General features: G+C 39.9%; 1 protein-coding gene across 1 annotated transcript in view; it reads left to right on the forward strand.

Moving 5' to 3' along the window:
• LOC130170887 (inactive N-acetylated-alpha-linked acidic dipeptidase-like protein 2) overlaps window positions 1–21,701 on the forward strand; it is a 431,329-nt gene that overhangs the window by 354,507 nt on the left and 55,121 nt on the right. The window contains exon 16 of the mRNA XM_056378584.1: window positions 5,660–5,749. Within this exon, the coding sequence (XP_056234559.1) occupies window positions 5,660–5,749 (90 nt within the window). The remainder of the gene's footprint in view (window positions 1–5,659; window positions 5,750–21,701) is intronic.

The raw sequence follows: 21,701 nt of genomic DNA on the forward strand, positions 1-21,701 counted from the left end.
GAGTAAACAATCTTAAAGGTTATATACTGTACATATGAGATTCCCTGCCACTACATGTGGCAGCATCTCAGACCAAAACAAATGCTTCGTCGGCCACACCTCCTCCTCCTCACATGTTCACAGCAAGGTGTTGCGAGGCCCAATCGAAAGAGGCCCCTAAACACACCACGAGAAGCACACCTGAATAAAGTTAGCCTGTGTCCACGAGAGCCAACAAAAAATGAATAATCCAGCCATTAGCCCACGCATTGCCGTGATATGCTCCACGGCCAGCTGGCGATAGCAACATTTGCCGAGCGAATTCATAATGTCAGTAAGAGCAAGTTAGCTAATGTAATCATGCTAGGGTAGCTGGTCTCCAGTGAAAACAGACATGTAACATTATGTAGCCATCAAGTTGCTCACACATCCAGGAGCAGGAAAGTTGGAGCCCTTTAACAGCTCCTACTTTGGACTTGAACGCTGCTACTGCACTCTGCCATCTTAAGTGAGGACGGTTCCTGTGTCTTTATAAATGTAAGGAGGGCCAATGGTTTCACTTGCACTAACACACTAATACGTACGTGCGGCCAGCGCGGCTACCGGAACAAAACACAGAGAAACTCGGATTACACGCACACACTTTACCTATACTTCACTATATCTTTACATAGTAAGTAGTTGTTTACTGCTAAATTATCGTTTGAAATCTTGTATATATAAACGTTACACAAATGGATATTCCTGAGTGATTTGTGGAACAACTTTGTCGGTTAAAAGCTATTCTCGTTGTCCTTCATGCTCAAGAGGTACTTCACAACTGATGTGTATCAGAAAGGGTAAGATTGACTAAACGTTTTGTGTATGCGTTCGTGCGCAGGCGCGCGTGTGTGTCTTCGTGTGTGTGAGAGGGAGAGGGAGGAAGAGAGAGGGCAGAGTGTTTCTGCAGTCATTTTGTGCCGTTGTTACAGTTTATTTGAATAGCTGGTGTCTTCTCCAGCAGCATCAGCATGTTGAATTGCAACAGAAATGTTATTGTTACTGGTGGTGATTATATTTGTATATATTATATATATTATATGTTTATATATAATATGAAGGCTATGCTGTAAGCAAATCAAGCTGCCAAAAAGGTATTAACAAACAGCAGCAGGGCTGGATTCTTAGCATATCCATATCCCTTCTACATGTTCAAATGTACATAACGTAATCTTCTACACAAATACACTTTCATCAAAGCACAGGTTTGGCCAAAGTCAAATACTTTTTATTCATACAGCCCAAAATCATAGACCTTTGTATTCTCTACAACACACGGCACTGTATATCCTCTGATGTTCGAAGTGACTAAGGAAAAACCAAGTGAAAAAACAAAAGGTAACATACATATTTATAACAGTTACACATTTTTTGTTCTTCAGGCTCTTGCTTCAGCAACTTCAACTTGAAATAAAATCATAGATACTACATCAAAGTTCAAGCTTTAATTTGAGTAAGTTTCCACTGATATAAAGAACTGTGTGGGAGATGTAGCCCTTTAAAGACATAGTGCCAAGACGTGACCTACACACAGGTCACCTGTGGAGTACCCCGAGGATCGGTGATTGGTCCAAAACTTTTCATGCATTAGTGATAGTGGTAATGCTACTGATTTGTTCAAATGTGTCCTTTTTGCAGATGATACAAAAGTTATTTTGCTCTGAGAAAAATTTAAAGCAACTTTTGTATGCTGTTGTAAGGGAGCTGGAAATTCTTCAAACTTGGTTTGATATTAATAAATTGTCACTTAATGTTAAGAAAACTAAATTCATGGTTTAATAGTGATATTGAAAAAAAAAAATAATTGGGGGTGTGATTGATCATAAACTAACATGGAAACAACATATTTATAATATTTAAGAACATATATCCACTGCTCACTTATATTTCCCTATAAATTATGTGTGGAAGTGTTGGTGTCAACCTTTAAAGCAAGTTTAAATTCAATAGTCTTACCACAAAAACAAAATCAGAGTGTGTCATTTATATGGAGAGAAACAAATAAAAAAATAGTAAATAATTGCAGGAGCAGTTATGAACAAAGATGGAGCAAAAACAAAGTAGTCACCTATGGCTGACAAGTAACCTTTCTCAGGACACTCATTTACCCAGCATCCTATCTCTGCCCACACTGGGTGAGAGACACCTAGAGTATCCAATGTACTTCAGCTGCATGTCCTTTGACTGCAGGGGAGAACGCAGAGGAAACCGATGCAAACACAGGAAGAACATCCAAACTCCACACAGTAAAGACAAGGTAGCAAGAGACTGCCCCTTTCCGGGATGGCAACAGTGCTAACCACTGAGCCACCATGACACCTAATTGTAAAATATTCTAGACTATAAAGTTCTCAGGATTGAACATGTGCACTCTTCTTCATTCCTTACCCCGTCATTAGTATACACTTCCTCTTGTCATCTTTAATTGCAAACCAGTGACACTTGCACAGCATGCAATTATTGCCATGGTGTAATGTTTTGTGATGTTAAATTTTTTTTTTTTTTTCATTTGACTATTTTCAGTCTACGTTGATCATTCATCAGATAATCAGTTTGATAAAAAAAAAATGCAGGATAGTATTTTAGTCAAATTAGGAAAATTAAAATACCCAGCTAGAGAAAGAAGAGAAAGGTGTAAGTGCTGAGATCAAGGGACAGAGAGGGTCTGCACTGTGAAGAACTGAGAGGTAGATAAGCGGTACAAAGGGATCTAAGTACAAAGTGAATGGAACTCAGGTATCTTTGATCCTTGGTATAGTTCTCTTTGTTTCAGTCTTTCATCCTGACCCTGTGAAGTACAGAACAGAGTGCTAGATTTGGCCCACTGATAGCACCATGTGTTCATAGTTAATGGCACTCCACTGTACTATATTGGAATCAGCAGAATTATATATAAGCACATATACAGATATACAGAGACACAAAAAGATCAAGATCAAAAAATTCTGAATCAGAATGATCAAAAATGATCAAGAATTTCTGAGTGAAGAAGTAAGTGCCGATGTGGTGTATTTTTCACATAGTTTAAAACATATCTGGAGGGGAACTTTAAATAAACCATTATATTACATTCAGTTTCAATGATTACAAGAAGTCTCGAGAAATTAATATTCTGAATGTGCAAATGCATTAACTAGCCCTTTAGCGTTAGCCATTTTTGCTATAGTAAAAGTTAGATTAATGGTCATGTCAAGATCTTTAACTATGGACCTCTGGGTAATAATACATCAACAGAGTAACAGTGAAGTAACTAAATGCTGCTCTCAAAGAGTAATAATTACAAAAATGCTTAAAACTGAGCTATGAGTTATTAGTGTGTGTGTGTGTGTGTGTGTGTGTGTGTGTGTGTGTGTGTGTGTGTGTGTGAGAGTGTGGGTGCGTGTGTGCACCCACCTCATCTTTTTAACGCATATACTGTGTGCGTGTGGGTATCTGCATCTTCAGTGATCCTGATTTTAAACCGCTGCAGACAAACACTGCTTGACCACAGGAAGTGACGGCTGCAGAAATCCCCTGAGTTCCAACAGCACTTGAAGCCATGGCTTTTTGTGAGAGCGCACCAGAGACATAACCGTGTGTTCGATTTCAATTCTTCTCCTCTGAATGTAGGAGGTGAGACTTTTTTGGAAATGCTGCACATATTCAGCTTGACATCCACAACATATTCTGAGGCAGATGTTGAGCTCAATAATTCACACATTTATTCAGAGGCAGCACACAAAAAAGGCTTCATAAAACGTTCTCCTTGTGGCTTCTTGGAATGCATAAGTATGTGAATTATTAAGTTAAAACTTTTATTCCCCATATGTGCCATATTGTCTGGTTGAGTTGTGTGTGGTTAGGTGCATCCCGCATTTGAGCTTCTTTTCTGAGCTGAGGCAAGTAACTATTTCCTTCAAAGTTGAAGTGTTTTCCTTTCAGTGACCAGATAACTGCACATGGTACTTTTGGTACATTTTGGTTCTACTTGGTTCACACTCGGCTCTGGGCAGCTTCAACTCTAATTTTGTGAGCTAGCACACTGTACATTTTAAAATGCGGTGATAATGACATTTCAACGCGGTGCATGTGCTGAAGTAATTTATGCATTTATAGCAACATCTGTGGGTCAGGGTATGTTGATGTTGTCAGCAAACACAAACTGGAAAATGTTGACACAAATATCAAAGATAGTGATGGCAGTAGATTTTCATGTAACATGGATTACAGCACAACTAGCTGATCTAAAACAGCCCTATCACTGGACAACGGTGACATTACATTAGTATATGTGTATATGGTCACATCGAACCATCTTCCTCAGCAGATGAAGTTTGCACAACTTTTATGCAATTGTGGCTGTGAGATTAACATTTGAGCATTTTAAGAACTGAAAGTGAAAGTTCACTTTTGAACCTAGGAGCAGCAGTTGGCAAAAAATTTGTGTAAAAATGTCAATATTGCATGTGTAAAATGTTCATTGACAGCAACTTTAAAATTTTGCACTTTATACAATACTTGCACATGACAACTATGACAATTTCAAGGATGAGAAAAGATTGTGGTTAGGCCATAATTATCAAACAGACAGCACAATGAGAGACGCCAAGGCGAGCTGCTTACGCTAAAATACAGCCACACAAAATGACAGCTTGACTGTATATGCAACTTTTGAAAGCAATTTACAACTTCCAGGTTTCTTGAGCAAATGTCCAAGTCTAGTATTAATGCAGTTTTACCAGAACATGTAAATGTCTAGTGGACAGGTCTGAGTGCACATACATCTGAAAGCAGAATAGACAAGTCAAAACCCAGGTTGCTGTCAGTCTTACTCTTCCATCACAGGAAGTAGAATTTTATATAAGGTGATAACTTAATAATTGGAAACCTTGATTGCCCTTTACAAGAATAGGTTTTCAATACATATGTTGGAACATAAAACAAACACAGCAGACATTATAAGCCTATGTACAAGAAATAAATAATTATCATCACCATTATTATAAACTTTGACCAACCTTGTTCCAAAGTAAAGGAGAATGTTACTATGGCAGAGACAGTGTGTCTGAAACTGGTTAAATACTACAGAAGTCGTCAGATATTTGTTGTTCCAGGCAATGTTTGATATTCTTAGCTGTCTGCTACTTAATTTGACTCCCGAGAAAAAAATTCTTCTACTAAAGCAGCACTACCGCTTTGAAGTCACAATGCCTTGCTTTGTTCTGGGATATTAAGAGTATGCTGAGGTGACAGCGAGGTAGTTTTCGGGTGTGTGCAGTCATGGTTACATGACTTTGTGTCAGCATCTGGGACAGTGTGTGCGTGTGTGCACATGTGTATGTGCATATCTGACAGCAGAACAAAACGTCCTGGCAGCTCTGTGGCATTGAGAGCCTTTAGTGTTGTTTCCTGTCAAAAGCTTGCCAGGTCACTCCACTATTTTCCACTCTTAGAAGAGAATAGAACAAACTAGAATAGGAAAGATAAGAAAAGTGAAGATTTCTGCTTGAACTTTGTAATCACCGTGCCCCCACAATAATGAAAAGATTTCTGAATGAGATAATGATTTGACTTGAAAAGCAATCACAGGAGATGGAGATTTAAATGATGCTGTTGTGGTTTGATATGTGACAATTGCTTTTTCTTTACTCTTTTGCCTCAGACGACCAGTTTCCTGTCCGAGGCCCAGTTTTCTGTGGAATCACCAAAAACCCTGGACCCACTTTTCAAGTTCCATGAAACCATTGCTAAGGTAGGACCATCATAATTATTCCTACTTATACCAGTGACAATATATATAGCAAAATGAATGGCTTCCAAATTATGTAACAGTGTGAGAGTATTCACAGTTCAAAGTGCAAAGCAAGCCAAAAGGCAGGGAAAAGTGGAAAAAGAAAACACACTGTGCAAAATTCAATGTACCAAAACAACATTCAGCTGTTCATTTCAACGGCACAATGTCTCCGGGTTGCAGGTTGTGATGTTTCCAGTGCCACTTGCATCTTGACTGAGGAGTGTTATTGTTTTAATTTCTCCAATGGCTCCAGAATTCATTGGCAAGCGCTTGTACTTGTCTCTGCTGGCATTTCACTGAAGTTTCTTGGTGGAGCAGATAGGCTTGGCTTTGGGGTCAAGAGCTTGGCAGGGGAAAGCAGGATTGGTGAGGAGCGATCCAATAGAGACCTGTGGCCTTGCATTGATTATTGTCGATACTTCTGCCATCAGAGTACAAAGTACCTCATGTGTCAGATGAGTATGTTTATGAAGACATTGTGCATTTGCCTTTCCTCTGTGGCCACGCAGAGTCTTACGTCTGCAGCATGGGAAGTTTCACACGGAAAGATTTCATCATGCGATGATGAAGCACAAGCTTGAGTACTGAGCTGGATTTGGTATTGCACACACATACATAGCTGTAGCTCCCTCTAATACCTCAGCCTTTACCCAAGCAGCTACTGCTTCCCTTTCAACCTCCAAAGTTTCCATATCTGCTTTTACTGTAGTTTTCTTTTTTCTAAATCTAGACAAGCTCTCTCCTTTTTTGATTTCCAGCTTTATGCTGCATTAACTTTATTTTACTGACTTAAATCAGAGGGCAGAACACTGTTGCTAAGCAACTGTAAAGCCAGCTGCTGTCAGTCACTCAGCTGGCATAGCAGATGAAATTACCAGGGTCATTAGGTAGGTAAAGCAAAAAAAAAAAGTCACCATCCATTTTAGCTGTGACGATCAAAGCCTGATAGTGTTTAATTATATTCTCTGTCGATGAACAGACTGTGCAGGAACAATCACTTCTGTCTTTACTTTGAGTTCCCAACACAGCAGATGTGATGAAAAAACCTTCTTTTGAGAAAAAGCCACAGAAACATTGAAACTCTTTCTCTTTGCTGTTCAGCTTTGCATATTCAGAACAGTTTTCCATAAAATTCAAGGTGTGGTAGGAAAATAAAAAAAGGCACGTGAAGGTCAAAAGCAGGATGGAAAAAATAAAATGGAAAATATGATACATCCTCTGTTAATTATACATACTGTGTAATTAAAGTCCTCTTTTTTTCTTCTATTGCGATAAAAGTTAGAACTTAGTCTTTCTTCTATAATCACTTCTCTCTAGAAGTCAGATAAAATACATGCTGCTTATGTAAGCTGTTGCCAAATTAGGATCTCTATCTCAGTGAAGAGATTGGACTGTTTTAAAATAACTCTCAGCTAGGAGGAACACACTCATTGCTTTTAAATGCCACCGGTTCACCACAGCCGTCAGCACTGTAGGATAGCTGTCACAGTTTACAAATCGCACAATGCACACTGACACTTTCATTATCGTTTATGGAGGATCAGTTCTAAATGAAGACACTTGATTTTGGTACGTCCGTACCTTGGCACCTCATAAGTGTGAAATTACACTTGGTTTACAAGTACTGCCTGGCAGGAGAAGATCAACCTACTACTCAGCACCTCCTTCAGATAAACAAAAAGGGAAATCTATTCAGTATGGTAGAGAGTGGAGGAGAAGACAGAAACAGTTTAATTTGGGAGTGCAGGATGTGTGGGAGAGAGAGAGAGGAACAAATTTGTACAAAAGAAGCTTTTGTTCTGGTTGAACTTGGGTGCTATCCATGTCACAAGGGACAGAGGAACCCAAGGGCAGGACACTAGCACATTTAAGTTTCTTGCTAGTTGTAAAGTGAGTGGGGGTCTTTGTGAAAGGGCCGGGGGGGGGGCAGATAGTAGGCTGAAGGCTGAGCAGACTGTTGGCAGAGAGGGAAGTGAACAGCTGGTTTAGGTGGGGCAGACCAAAGGAGAGTCTGAACCTCCTAGTCTGTTCAGATGGACACGATGGAAATCCTGGACCACGGAGGGGTCCAAGATGAGGTGACGCGGAATCTATGTACACTCCTCAGGGCGGTATCCCTCCAAGCCAATGAGGCACTGGTACCCTCTGCCTCGATGACGAACATCCAACAGCCACCAGACTGTGAAAGATAAGTTATTATCCACAACCCAGGCGGGAGGAAGGGGGATCAGTAGGCGGGCACAAAGGACTGGTGGAGACAGGTTCCTGTGACATGTGGAAAGTAGAGTGAATTGGATTCAGATTCAAACATTTTATTTTCCAAAGTGGGAAACTTGATTTGCGGTCTGGACTAAAAGGAGTGCAACAATATACACATTACAAGGAATGAACCAACATAGTGAGGAGAAAGATTTTTAGAGTCGGTCTTTAATGGAATGTCTCCGGCAGAAAGCCAAACTCTCAGTCAGTGATGTGCTTGTTCCCGTCAAAAGAGGTAAGAAGGGCAGAGCGTGTATCCCTCCCTACAAAGATGGGATGGAATAGCAATCTCTTCCTCCTGGTTAAGAAAACAAAGGGGGTTGATAACATAAAGAACATTCAAAGGATGACATACCCGTAGCAGAGCTGGTAAAGAGTCGTAGGCATATTCAATCCAGGGTAGGTGGGCGCTCCAGGAGGATGGATTGGGGTCGGTAATCAGCTATGAGATCTGTTTGCCCAGTTGTTTGAGGAAGGAGAGCCTGACAGAAGGATTTCCAAACAAGGGAGGTGAACTGGGTTCCTCTGTTGGAAACAATGTCTTGGGGAATCCCAACAAGACAGAAGATATGTTTTACAAAGATATCTGCGGTTTCTCAAAATGTTTTTAAAGAGCCATGAAATGAACTGCTGAACCACAGTAATAATGATTGTGTTACCTTGTGACACGGGCAGCCCTGGGACAAACTCTAAGGCAAAATGTATTCAAGGGCATCCTGGTACGGGCAAGGGGCGAAGTTGTCCGGCACAGCCACACGCAGTACAGGCTGCCACATATGCTTGAGTGTCAGCATCCATGGTGGACTACCAGAAGCATCGTTTAAGGAGGGAGAGGGTGCGGCCATTACGTGGGTGTGATTGAGTTCACTGGGCCTCCATCCAGGAAGGACGGTGTCCAGGTCTTAAGGGGTTTCCTGCGTGAGAGCATCAGGTTTCGCATTTTTTAGAACCCAGGCAGTCGGTTTAATTGAAATCAAATTGACCAGTTTGTTTGATCAGTCCAGACTCTGAAAGGTTCAGCCCCTCCAGCCAATGTCTTCGTTCCTCTAGGGCAACTTTCACAACCAATAGTTCCGGTTCCCCACATCATAATTACGTTCTGCCGGGTTTAGACGACCAGATCGTTCTGTCAGCAACAGAGGAACAGAGTGGAGTGGGTGGGTGAGGCCGTCCTGGCTGGCTGGGGAAATGAGTGGAGGAGCAGAGGAGGTCTGGGTGGCTGGAGAATGGTGTGAAGAAGCTGGGTCGTGGGAGCGTGGCACTTCGAACAGGTAAGCTGTCAGGCAGTGATCCGGACTGGTGAATACAACAATCTGGTGAAGAGTGGATGCAGGACCGGGGAATATATATCTATATATATATATATATATATATATATATATATATATATATATATATATAAACTGCTGGCTTGATGAGCTGATGAGTAGCAGGTGTGCTGGCAAATTGGTGAACCGGTGTCTGAGAGAGAGAGAGAGAGAGAGAGAGAGAGAGAGAGAGAGAGAGAGAGAAAAAGAAACACCATGATCCACACACACACACACACACACACACACACAGACAGGGAAAGGCAAACACCAGAGAAACAAGAGGAAAAACTGGGGTGATGGTCCAGACTGTGACAATCTGTGTATTCAGACTACTGTAGGATTCTGTTTGTATTTTATGTGTGTTTGATATATCTCTGATAAAGAGAGTGGCTTTAAAATGTTCATGTGTGTATAAAACTGGGGCTGCAAATGTACTGTAGCACCTGTTCTCTTGAGGTCTAAGGCTACATTTCAAAGCAAAGCAGATAGTGATGAAAACATGATGAGTTCAGAAGTTCAGTGTTTTACCTTTTAATAAAGGTCTTTGAAGAGTCCTTATAAATTAATTATCATTTATTTAAATATTCAGAGGAGGACGCATTATTTAAATATTCAATATTTAAATAATTTAAGAGAGACTTCCAGCATATCAGTAAATAATTGTGAAGCTGCATTTCAATTGAAGAATGATCATTTATAAAAGTAACTATCTGCAAGTTAAAAGCTCCATTAAGCTGGTGTCTGAACTACCTTTTGTTCTTTTAACATAATTTGGTGTGTTCAGGATTTTTTTATTTTACGCTTGTCAGTTTCACACTATACATTTTGTCTGGTCTGGTATCTACAACCTATTATTCCTTTCCTGCCGCTGCTTCACAGTAAAAGCCTTTAAGCAAGAGAGTTAATGACACCTCCTGAATTTAGCAGCTGAAAGGCGTTTTCAGATTTCCAATAATTTCTTTCACATAAAGTCTTTGCAAAGCCTTTTTTTTTTTTTAAAGTTTGTATTGTTTAGATCCATGTTCGCTTGCTTCACTGGCACATTGCTACGTGTCTTGGCACACTGATGCCAACTGTAGATTACAACAACCTTTAATATAAGAAAAACAAAGTTGTGACGTGCTGCTTTCTACGGCCATGGTCTGTAGAGGGAGACTTCTTTTCTTTCTTTCTTTTCCTTCTTCCTTTCTATGTTTCTTTCAGCAGGATAACCATTACATCTGCAGTCATCTTTCTTTCCTAAATGCCCACAGACACAACTACATTATTTGAACTAAAAGACCCTTGCTTCCCTTGACTCAGATCTGCTTTAGGTGTATGAAGATCTGAAACAAGGGCAAAACTGAACGGTGTGTATTCATGGTGTCAACAGCGTATGCTGTTATTGTCCACTGTGCGGGCGACCTTCGTGTCCATCCCATCCCTGCTGGATGATGATTGCTTAGCTAAAAGGCTGCTGGTTGGCAGCTCATTTTTCTCTCTTGATGTTCTTATTTTTTCATTCGATACCTCCCTCACTCACCTACGCAGAGAAGAGGAGAAACTTGGCTGTGACCTAAAGACTAAAAATAAGGACACATCATTTTTAGGACTCAGTACATACATGTTATACAAACTGCAACATGCTGCAAATCACCACCATCTTTAACATCCATGGAGTTGACGTTTTTCTGCAGATCAGTACCACTACTATTACGATATTTTCGAATTCAGACTGCTGAAAGACAATGCATTATTCCCACTAGTCCTACAAATTAAATGATAAAATATGTCATTAGTAATTGCTCTTCATAAAAAAAAATGCATATAATCGGATGCCTTTTTCAGCAGGTAAAAATCACTTCTGTGTGCTTTCCAAAACTGTTACAAATCACTATTGAAAATGTTATGACCTGCCAACCCAAATGTCTAGTTGGGTTTAAGGAAAGATCATGGTCTGGGTTGAAATAAGTAATGGTTAGGTTGTCATGGTTGTCAAGGTTAGAAAAACATTGTAGTACTAGTAATACTAGTACTAAGTACTACTGTGTTATAGTAAGTTTGAGGAATGATCATGAAACAACGTTGACTTCTGGTAGAAAACAGTAAACATGGTAGAGTGCCACGTTTTGATGACTCCCCCAACCACCCTGACCCCCTCCCTCTGCTGACTTTGTGGCTCTGTAACAATTCCTCCCTCGCTCTCAATGGACAATAGTCATAATCCCGCTGTCCACTAGAGGGCTCTGTTACTTGAATATAAACATTTGCAGAGGCCACTTATTGTGCATTGTTATTGTTCTCAGGAGGAGAACTTATGAGGAAGGAGTGTGATTTTAAATGCAATTAGCAGGTAACTACCTTGTCACAGTACAAGCAAGCTCCTGTCCCTTTCACTTCATGCAGTATCCTTGCCTCACATCTCCGCCTCTGCACCCCCACTTCAACTCTACATAAATTTCCACTCAGGCTGAAGTTGGGTGCAGCTGTGCTGGAAATATTTGAGATTGATTTGTAATACATACAGCACTTTGTTTTTTTTTTATCATATTACATGAAAAGTGTGTAAATTTATTGTCATCAATGCAAAAAGCTTTCATGGAAATGCTTGTGTGTAAGTAAGAGTAAGGTTGCAGACATGGTGGACAGTGGAGAAATAGGGTTGGCATTTGGCCTTAATCATCACATCCTTGGCGATCAGGCAGAGTGCCAGATGTTATTTGTGCAAGTTGTAAAAGGAGAGAGAGAGAGAGAGAGAGAGAGGCGGCAGAATGACAGTTACATAAAAATACAAGGCTGAGCATGCACTGACACAACATGTCATGATGAAGGGCAGATGGGAGGTGGCAGAGATGTTATTCCCCACGTTAAATATTCAGATTAGGAGGGGTTTAAAGGAAGGCAGTAGACTGTGTGACCCCTTTTGCAGCTTGTGTGTGTACATTGCGAAATGTCAGGCAGTCTCTCTACTTATCAGGAAAGAATTTATCTAGATGGGAAACATAGGAAATCAAAACAAACACTCTTATAAATAGACACTAGACGCTTGATGTGTTTGTGAAATGTTTTTTTGGCTTGAAAATGGTTGTCTGTCAAACCAGCAACATCATTTTTAGCCTGACATCAAATCGGTACGATTGATATGAGCTGCCTTTGTGCGGCAGAACAAAAGACCTTGACTATCACTGTGTGGAAACTGGCACATTGCACCAGCAAATAACAAGTAATGACAGGATACAACAAAGTAAAATATAGCATGAATACTGCTACAGAAAACTGGGGTCAATCCTAACTGAGTCACAGAATGGAAACTTTAGAGTACTATTTCAGTGAGGCAGGACATGAGAAATATTATCTTTCACTCAAAAAATGATCCCAATACCACAAAGTCCCATCTCATTGAACTTTGAACTTTGACACTGAAAAGTATTCAAAGTTGAGAGAACCTAAAATGTGCTTCCAATTTACGACAAGGTTGGATTGACCTCTTATTGAGAGTAAGAGAAAAATGAAATAGGTTGTAATTTATTTTATCTATTGAATGGTAGTAAAGGGAAAACAGACTGAACATTAATGTAAGCAGTGTATATTTCCATTTTAATTGTTTTACCGACTGTATTATTTATTGATATACTAAGTTACATTTTTGACTTCGTCAGATAACTTGTTGTAACTTGTGTTGCTTTTGGAGCTCCATACAACTCATGCTATTTTTTAAGTAAATTTGACTGAGCTAATTCTGGTGTGACAACACTATAACACATTTCTGGCAACACCCCCAATCTCTGATATCACAGCAAGCGAGGTGTCGAACGTGTCGGATATCTCTGACATGTGGTCTGAAGTGCAATATACTGTACAGCAGGAGGTTTTGCTAAAAGAGAAAAACTGCAGACCCACTGCAAATTCTATTTTACTATACAGTTCTTTTTTCTGCTTTTTAATTATTTAAAATGTGATTTGAAAATGAATGTATCACTTAAAATCTTCTCTATTGTTTTCTAAGTTCATTTTCTTTTCGTACGTTCCAGCCCAATGTTTTTTTCTCATTCTCCCACTCTGTTGCCATCGCTCTCTCTCTCTCTCTCTCACACACACACACACACACACACACACATATACATCTACACACACCCACCCCCTACCTCTCTATGGAATGGTGTATGTGCATTGTTAGTGTTGTAGCTCAGGGACTTTGCCTATGCTCTGCGTCCCTTTACTCATTTGTCAAGTGCGGTTTTAGACAGAGCTCGGTGGAGAGGGTTGAGGGTGGCAGGTGGCAACAGCAGGCATCTCACCCTCTCTCTTTCTCTTGTTCCCGCTCTCGTCTTGTCTCTTTAGCTCCCTTGATATCTCTCACTGTCCCTCAGTGGGCTGCGTTCTCTGTGTAGCTAATTTTTTAAAGCATGCCGTTGTGTACAAGTTGGCTTCCCCAGACTTGGCAAGGCGAGGCTGGCATTGATCAAGCCTATGACGGATAGCCCTGGCACGCTCCTTTACTCGTCCCTGCTGCACACAGCTGGGCATACACAATGGACTTGGGAAGGTTTGCAAGCATGCATGTCTCGAAAATAAATGTATTAGTTAGGCATTAATTATTAATTAGGCATTATACCTGAATGTAAAATTACTTGCAAGCAAAGAGGATTACCATGTCCCAAACTTATGGAATCCACATTACGCACACGCAGAATAAATAAGAGTCACAATACATCATTCTCCTATGTTACTAACAGAGTGTCCTCATTACAAAAAAAAAGCATTAGTCATTTGTTTATTCACTTAATACAAACTATGATTATGGTTTCCCAATAAGGGCCTCTTATGGTGGAACACCATTGCAATCAGCAACTGTTTCCCTAACCATACAAACTGTCAATGTTGGTTTCTTTCAACAATCACAATGATTTAGTCATATTGATCATTCTTGATTCAACTACCATGTAACTGTTTTGGATGATGCTGACAAGCAATGTCATCCACACAATAGGGATACCAAATGAGAATATGCTCCAGAAGGCAATCACCTGCTTTGTCATTTAGATTGGTGGATTTGCTCTAATTTGTTACCCACATGTAACATATTCACTAAAAGATTCTATTTCATCAGCCCACATCTGCATTACCTCCTCCTTCCCTGACTGGAGTCCAATGTGCGGCAAGACTTTTATCATTCTGTGAAGAAAAACATCAAGATATGCAATTAAAACACCTCCAGGAACTGGTTCTGGAACTGCCAAGATCACATCCTTTTTTAAGGCGTCAATAGTCAGACTTAAAAGAAATGAGTTTAAAGCGTCCTGAAACATTTCTAAAGGAAAAAGTATTTTCCAATTGACCACGCTTTCACTAAGACAAGCTATGGGTGGTACAAATCACTGTGTGGAATGGGCGTGATTGTTGTTTCCGAAAGTTACAAACAGTGACCAGCCCAATTTCGACTTGAAAAATATAAGGAGTAATGCAGAGTTTCAGATTTTGTTTGACAATCTGACAAGCACTTCATTTGCATACCGACGCCTTCACTTTCATGTTGGCTAATATTTTTTCTCTTTTTGACCATGCCCTGAGCGACTCCTCTGCCAAATCCAGTCAGTGGTCAGTCATATCCTTAATGATGTCATTGATATCTTCAAGAAAAGACATTTCTACCGAAACACATGAGCCACAGTGGTGAGGACGAAAGATTCAAGGATATAAGACTCATCCTGGCTCCTGGCTTTATTTCTGACAGGTATTTACTCATGGCAAGAATTTCAATTTAGTTTTATTTATATAGTGCCAAATACATTATCTCAAGGACCTTTACAAAGTAAGTTTAAGACCATACAATATTATAAGAAACCCAACAGTTCCTACCATGATCTGATACAGTGGAGAAGAAAAACTCCCTTTTAACAGGAAGAAACCTCTGACGTAAGTGGACTCACTTTCTGCAGCTCCAGAGTCAGAGAGAGAGGACTGAGAGGGAACTATGGACTACAAGTATCATTGAAATTGATTCCATGTCCTTGTCTTTGAGGGAAGCACAAAGGAAAGCGTTAGGGAGATCAGTGTTTCCCTTGGGTTGACAGTTTTGAGAGGGGTGGGCTTTGGCTTCTCTTTGTAGCTGCAACAGCAGGAGAGCTGCTCACCACCGGGTTTAAGAAAAGGTTGTTTTGGCCTGACTTTCAGACGTTTGGGGTTGACGTCTGTCCATCTTTGGATTTAGGAGGATTTGTAACAGTTAGAAGGCTTTTATTGCACTTAACATAAGATGCTGTCCACCTGTCTCTCCTCTGCTCAGCTGTGTATGGGGAAGAAATGCCACTGTAAATGACCCAGTAGAGACTCTCGCACTGAGCTAAACAAGTACATATACAACAGGTAAATAACATAAATGAAATATTTATGTAATATTTTCTTTGGTTTCTTGGGATGGTGGGATAAAAAAGTTAAAAACAAATAGATGGGGAGAAAGTAGGGGTAGATGGTATCAGAGCAGATTGACCCAGAAATTGACACAGGGGCAGAGGGAGGGTGACAAAGTAGCAGATAAGCCTGCAAATATAGATGAAAGTGGTAGTGATGAAGACTAAATGTCCCAGATCCATGGATTGAGAGAGAGAAATGGATTAGAGTAAACAGGAGAGAAATGGAGGAATGGATCTAACCAAAGAGAACAAAAGGCAAATAAAGAAATATTATGAGGCGGATACAGGAAGGAAAAGCAGAAAATGTTGAAAAGAATAAAAAGTCAGGGCAGGAAATGACAAAGAAACAAAGATAACAGGAAGAAGGAGACACTAATGAGAGACCCACATGCTGGGGAGAGATTCAGATGCATGATGGTAAAACAGGATGAATAGCAGGGGTATTTAGGACATTTTATCTTACAGTCTTTGTTCATTTGTCTTTTTTTTCAGTTCTGTGAATCCTGCACTTAACCTCCATTTCTCATCTCTCTCTCAAAGAACACAAATGCTATCAGATGTGATCAGTAAAGGGGAGTTAAGAATTTCTGAACCGAAAGTTTATTTGAGGGTGACGTTCTACTCGGAGCAAAAGGGCAAAAAGTCTAGAGCAATTAACAAAGGTTTGTGTTGTAAAGTGATAATAGAGAGTATGCATCAGTCTTTTTCACATTTGATACCAGTTAATGATCATGAGAGTTAGTCTTAGCCTGCAAATCAAATTTGCATATATCTAAAGGCAGGCAAGAAGTCACAATTTAGAAGTCAAACTAATAATGTTTATCTTTGAACTGATATTATGGAGATACAGGCAAAACTGGTGCAGACCTGAAATTGACCCTTGAGGGACTCTTTTTCAGATCCATATGAGGCAAACTTTACCATCGGTGAACACTGGCAACATTTTTGGAAGGTAGAAAGAATAGTTTCTAAACAAGGACAGTTCATATTCTTTGAGTCCTGCTGAATGCAACTGTATGTGAGACCTATAGTAGAGATTTTCAGGGCTCCTCTTGGTTCCTTGTAACTATAAGACCCAACCCAGGAGCCCAGGGCAAGCTGGGTCTAAATTATATGATGTCTAATCAGGTCAGGTAGGGTCTTGTATTGTTGTAAATGATCATAGGAGAAAAAAATTTGTTTTTTAAATGCGCGATCAAGTGTGTGAACTATAAAAAAAGAAACAGGAAAATGGACACATTGGGATTAATTTTAATCACAGCTGTGACACAGAATGTCTAAATATCTATCTATAATTCTCCTTGAGACCTGTTTGGAGCTTTTGGATTTTTTTTGGTTTTGTTTTGCTTTTTGTTTTTTTTTTAATTCATTTATACACATTTGGCCCAAGTGTACCATGGATCAGTTTCTGAGAGGATCTAAAATTATGAAAGACCTCTAATTTACAGTATAATAAGCCCAATTAGCAAAGTGTTGATTTTTGTAAAGAGCAGCATGATGGTTTTAATGTTAATCTCACTATTGTAATATCTTTATTCCTTTGTGTGTGTGTGGAGGCATGACCCAGAACGTAGTCACCCATTAAACAAAAGCATTTGTTATCTAATTGCCGTGCTGATTTGTGCAATGCTGTTGCTTTCCAGCCTTGCCCACTGCCTTGTTGATAAATGTTCAAGAAAAGGGGAACATTACAGCGAAGACATAAAATAGAGATTAAGCAAAGCCAAAAGGAGGAGGGGAAACAGAAGCTTTTCCATCAGCTAACATCAAAGCGTTAGCGTGTGTGTTGATAGATTGGACTTATCTTGGTGCTGTTGCTTGGGCCTAAGGAGCTTTTAGGAGATACGATTTTGCCCACATGAGACACCATGGCCTCTCAGACTTCAATTTAGATGCTCATCATCATCATTGAGGTGGTGCCCGTTAGCTAAAGCATGAAAAAGCTATGGTGGCTAAGTGAAGAGGCTCTGAAGCTACACTGTAACCTCTTAAGGCACACACATAACTCAACTTAACTCTTTTAACCTTTTTCAGCCTGGTTACAATGTCAGATGTAGTTCTAGGGATCCAGGATCATTAAAATGTATTGCCACTGTTAACATGCAGGGACCCACCATAAGTGGGTCTGCCACCTGTTATGGGGTAACAAGTCACTGAAGGATAACCAGACACCTGCATAATACAGACCTCACAATCCATCTTACTACCACCCAGTCTCTTTCTATCATCTCTCTACCGGCACTTTTTTTTTTTTACCCTTTCTCATTGTAGGTCTCTTTTGTCTTCCCTTTCTTGTATGTCTACTCTCTGTTATGATGTGAATAATACTCAATAGCTTACAGGGCCAAATGCTGCAGTGCCCATATTAAAGTTTAATTTTTCAGGCACATATGTACTGTGCATATGTGTTCTTACAAACATATGCAGTGTGTGATAATAGCATAAAAAATAGTCCTCCATATTCATACACACACACTCGCTTATGCATACTTGCAAATGTAAGCAGTAATCACAGCCATACTGTGGGACTTCCACTTCAAGCTAAAAGCACTTGAACTAAATGTGTGGAGAATGGGAAGGTACAGGGCATGTAATTAAACTTGCCCACTCCCTTAAGGCAAGTTATTTTGGGCCTGGTTTGAGGACAGTTCAGTTAAGATGTAATGAAAAAAATCTATGCTACTGAGTCATTTACTTCAATTCATCAGTTTCACCTTGAAATCCCAAAATTTTTCAGTGTCTCTTTAGAATTCTGGACTGTCACCTCTGCGACAACACTCAAACCACACAGGCCGGTGCTTTAACTGAAAGAGGTATGTAGTTTCTGAACATGTGTTGCGTGTGCACCACTTAGACTTAAGCCCTCTGTGTGTTGCTTCTGGGTGTAATTTACACTTTTTACATAACGTCTAGTACGGAGCAGGCTTAATTTGGAAAGTCAGATTAGTGTCCATGGTATTAATAAGAGGAGAAATATTGATCACACAACCAAGAAGAAAAACAACAATGGCAGCGCATGTTGTTCACAGAATAAATAACAAAAAGGCATTAAGACTAGAAATGGTCATCCATAATTGGACAAACCCATTGGACATCTATTCAGACAGTGAGCTGATTGAGAAGTTTCACTTTGGCATACAAGCCCTGTTTGAGCTAATTGCGGAGTTATCACCTCAACAACTGTATCGGACAGAAATGCGGTGCTCTCCTCCCTCGCAGGTGCTGATTATGCTCTGATTTTCCAGCTTCTTTCAGCTTGTTTGAAGTGAAGTGTGTTGCCTAGCAACAATCACATGAACGCACATCATAAGACCAGGCTCAGTTATGACTGCGGTCAGCTTTGGTGCGCTCGGTGTAGATGCAAATCACAAGGTCAAAACCTTGCATATGGCTGGACTGTGTATGAACGTAGTTGAAAACTGTTGTGGAGCCGCTGTAAACAACTGACATCATAGCATGCAATTTGCATTCAGCCGATTTAAGCCCTTTATCAGTTTGCCTCTCTCCTACTGTCTGTGTTCACACATACAGTATTTTAATACAGCTGAATTCCCAACAAAGCTGTTCTCATGTACATGTGTTTTCTGTTTCTGTTGTCAGACAACAGAACAAGTTCGAAATAGTGACTGTAACGCGGCCTATTAAGACTACGTATTCACTTCCAAGCCATTTCCAAGCTTCTGCTCTGCATTGCTAAAATCCTAATTTTATAACCACAATGTCATCTGACAAATATAATTGTGCAATTGGTCATTCATATTTCAGTACGAATTCTCGCTTTCGCTCACTGTCATTTGTCGTGTTAAAGTTACTGTATCACGCGTTACTACAAACTCAACACATCCCGTAAGTGTTTCAAATTAAAAGTCCTCTAAAATTTCAGTAGAAACCTTTATTTCTTCATTTCTAAGTTCGTGAACAAAGGGGGTTTCTATTATAAAAGCTAGCATCAAAAAGGTAAAAGACTAAACTAAACCACGGAAGCTACTATCTGTATCTCTACAACTTATCCTCCATTGTCTCACTGCTCATGACTGAGCACAATGTTTGGTAAAAGTAGATCATATATGACATTGTATATTGGTAATGAAATGCCAAGTCAACGTTCTAAATGAAAGGGCACGCTCTCAGCTAGCTAACATTAGTTAGCTAAACTAACTTAAGGCGTAAGTTAGAAACTTGCCTAACTTATTGTTTATCTGTAGATACTTGACACAATCTGATTCAGAAACTCTGGATGTAGGAAAGTAAAGGGTGTAAAACAAGCTAGATAGTTAGCTACTACTTTACATTTACCTACAGTGCAACACATGGGAGCAGCGACTTGAGGAAGCGAGCCAGGAATGGGAGTGAGGCAGGGAGACAAGACGTTTGCTCGAATCTACTATAGCTTTAAAAAAAAAACTTACTTTGCATTACCATCTGTTCAACAACATCTTTAATGCTTAAACTTTCCCTGCTCATCAACACATGCTAGACTTTTCTATAGGTCAAACTGAAAACACCTTGTGCTGAAAAGAAGATTTTGTTATAATTGTCCACACTGTATCCGTCCTCTTGCTTTTGCCGTAAAGATGCTGCTACATATCCGCTGCTCACAAAACAGCTTGAACAGTGCTTCATATTATTTTAAATAAACAAAACATGGGTGAAGAAAACGGTATTGAAAAAAAGACATTAAGCTTAACAGATATGTAATCCGAACTATTTCTTAGAATCTAAACGAAATATTATTTTTCTGTAAGTACACTGGCAGTTGGCTGTTTATTAAGTAATCCTGATTAAACTAATGCAGTCTAATACAACAGTCCTTCAGTAAATCCTCCTTCATGAAGGTTATAATGTTCAGTTTTTATTAAAACTGTTCTAGAGAGGTGTTGTGTCAACTGTATGACAATTTTAGAAGATGTAGTGTGCTGTTGAACTGTACTGCGATATGCCGAGAGCTGATATATATGGGCCAGATAAAACATTAGAAGCACATGTCCATACCACACACTATGATGTATCAGCACCACAAACTGCATCCTCCAAAATGACCATAAAGTTTAATCAACACATCTCTAAAACAGTTTCACTTAAAATTATAACCTATGTGAAGCAGGGTTTATTGCTGGACTTGCTGGTATTACACTGTATTAGTTTTAGCTAGGTATCTAATAAACTGCCAGAAAAGGCCATTGTATGTTGCCTCAGTATACCCGGGTCTGGACTTCTAAAAGTATCAAGTATTTCAAGTATTAAGTGGAAAAAATATTCTTCATTATCCTTCGTTATCCTCTCAAAATAGTAAGCTGTAGGTTACATAAAACTGATAACTTATGAAGGTAAGTTTTACTTAACTTACTGTAATAACAGGCACTGAAGTTATTTAACCATCAACCAGACTGCAACAGCAAGTCTTATCAAAGTCTGCAGGCAGCAGGAATATCCACAGGTTATCAAGCACTGAGTCGACTGTGACTCTGGTAGATGAGAGCCCCAAAGACCTCAGGCAGTCTCTTGGGTATTCTTCAGTGTATGGGCTGCAGTCTGGCATGTGCACAGTGTCGAAGGCAGCAAGTATGTACGAGCGCTACTATCGGCAGCAGTCGACCCAAGTATGGTTTGTTGTACTGAATGGTCTCAGCAGCCAACCATTTTTTCAGTCCCCAGGCGCACTGCTTAAAGCAAGCTAATCTCTGTCACACAGCACTGAGTGAGTTTGTAATGCTACGCAAGGTATATTTTTCCATTTATAGGGTTGGCAGTTAGTTTGGTAACATATTAATTTTACAGTGCGAGCACATGGCTATTTCCTGGAGACAGTATGTACCACTGTAGGTCTGGTACTCACTGAACTTCAAAAGTACCAGTAACAGATATTTGTTCATTCGTTTTTGTCCTGCACTAGATGTGGCTGTGTCCCTTATGGCTCAAGCATGTGAATGTCCACCGGACTCACTCACA

Source organism: Seriola aureovittata, chromosome 6 (assembly GCF_021018895.1).
Source record: "Seriola aureovittata isolate HTS-2021-v1 ecotype China chromosome 6, ASM2101889v1, whole genome shotgun sequence".
Lineage (NCBI taxonomy): Eukaryota > Metazoa > Chordata > Actinopteri > Carangiformes > Carangidae > Seriola > Seriola aureovittata.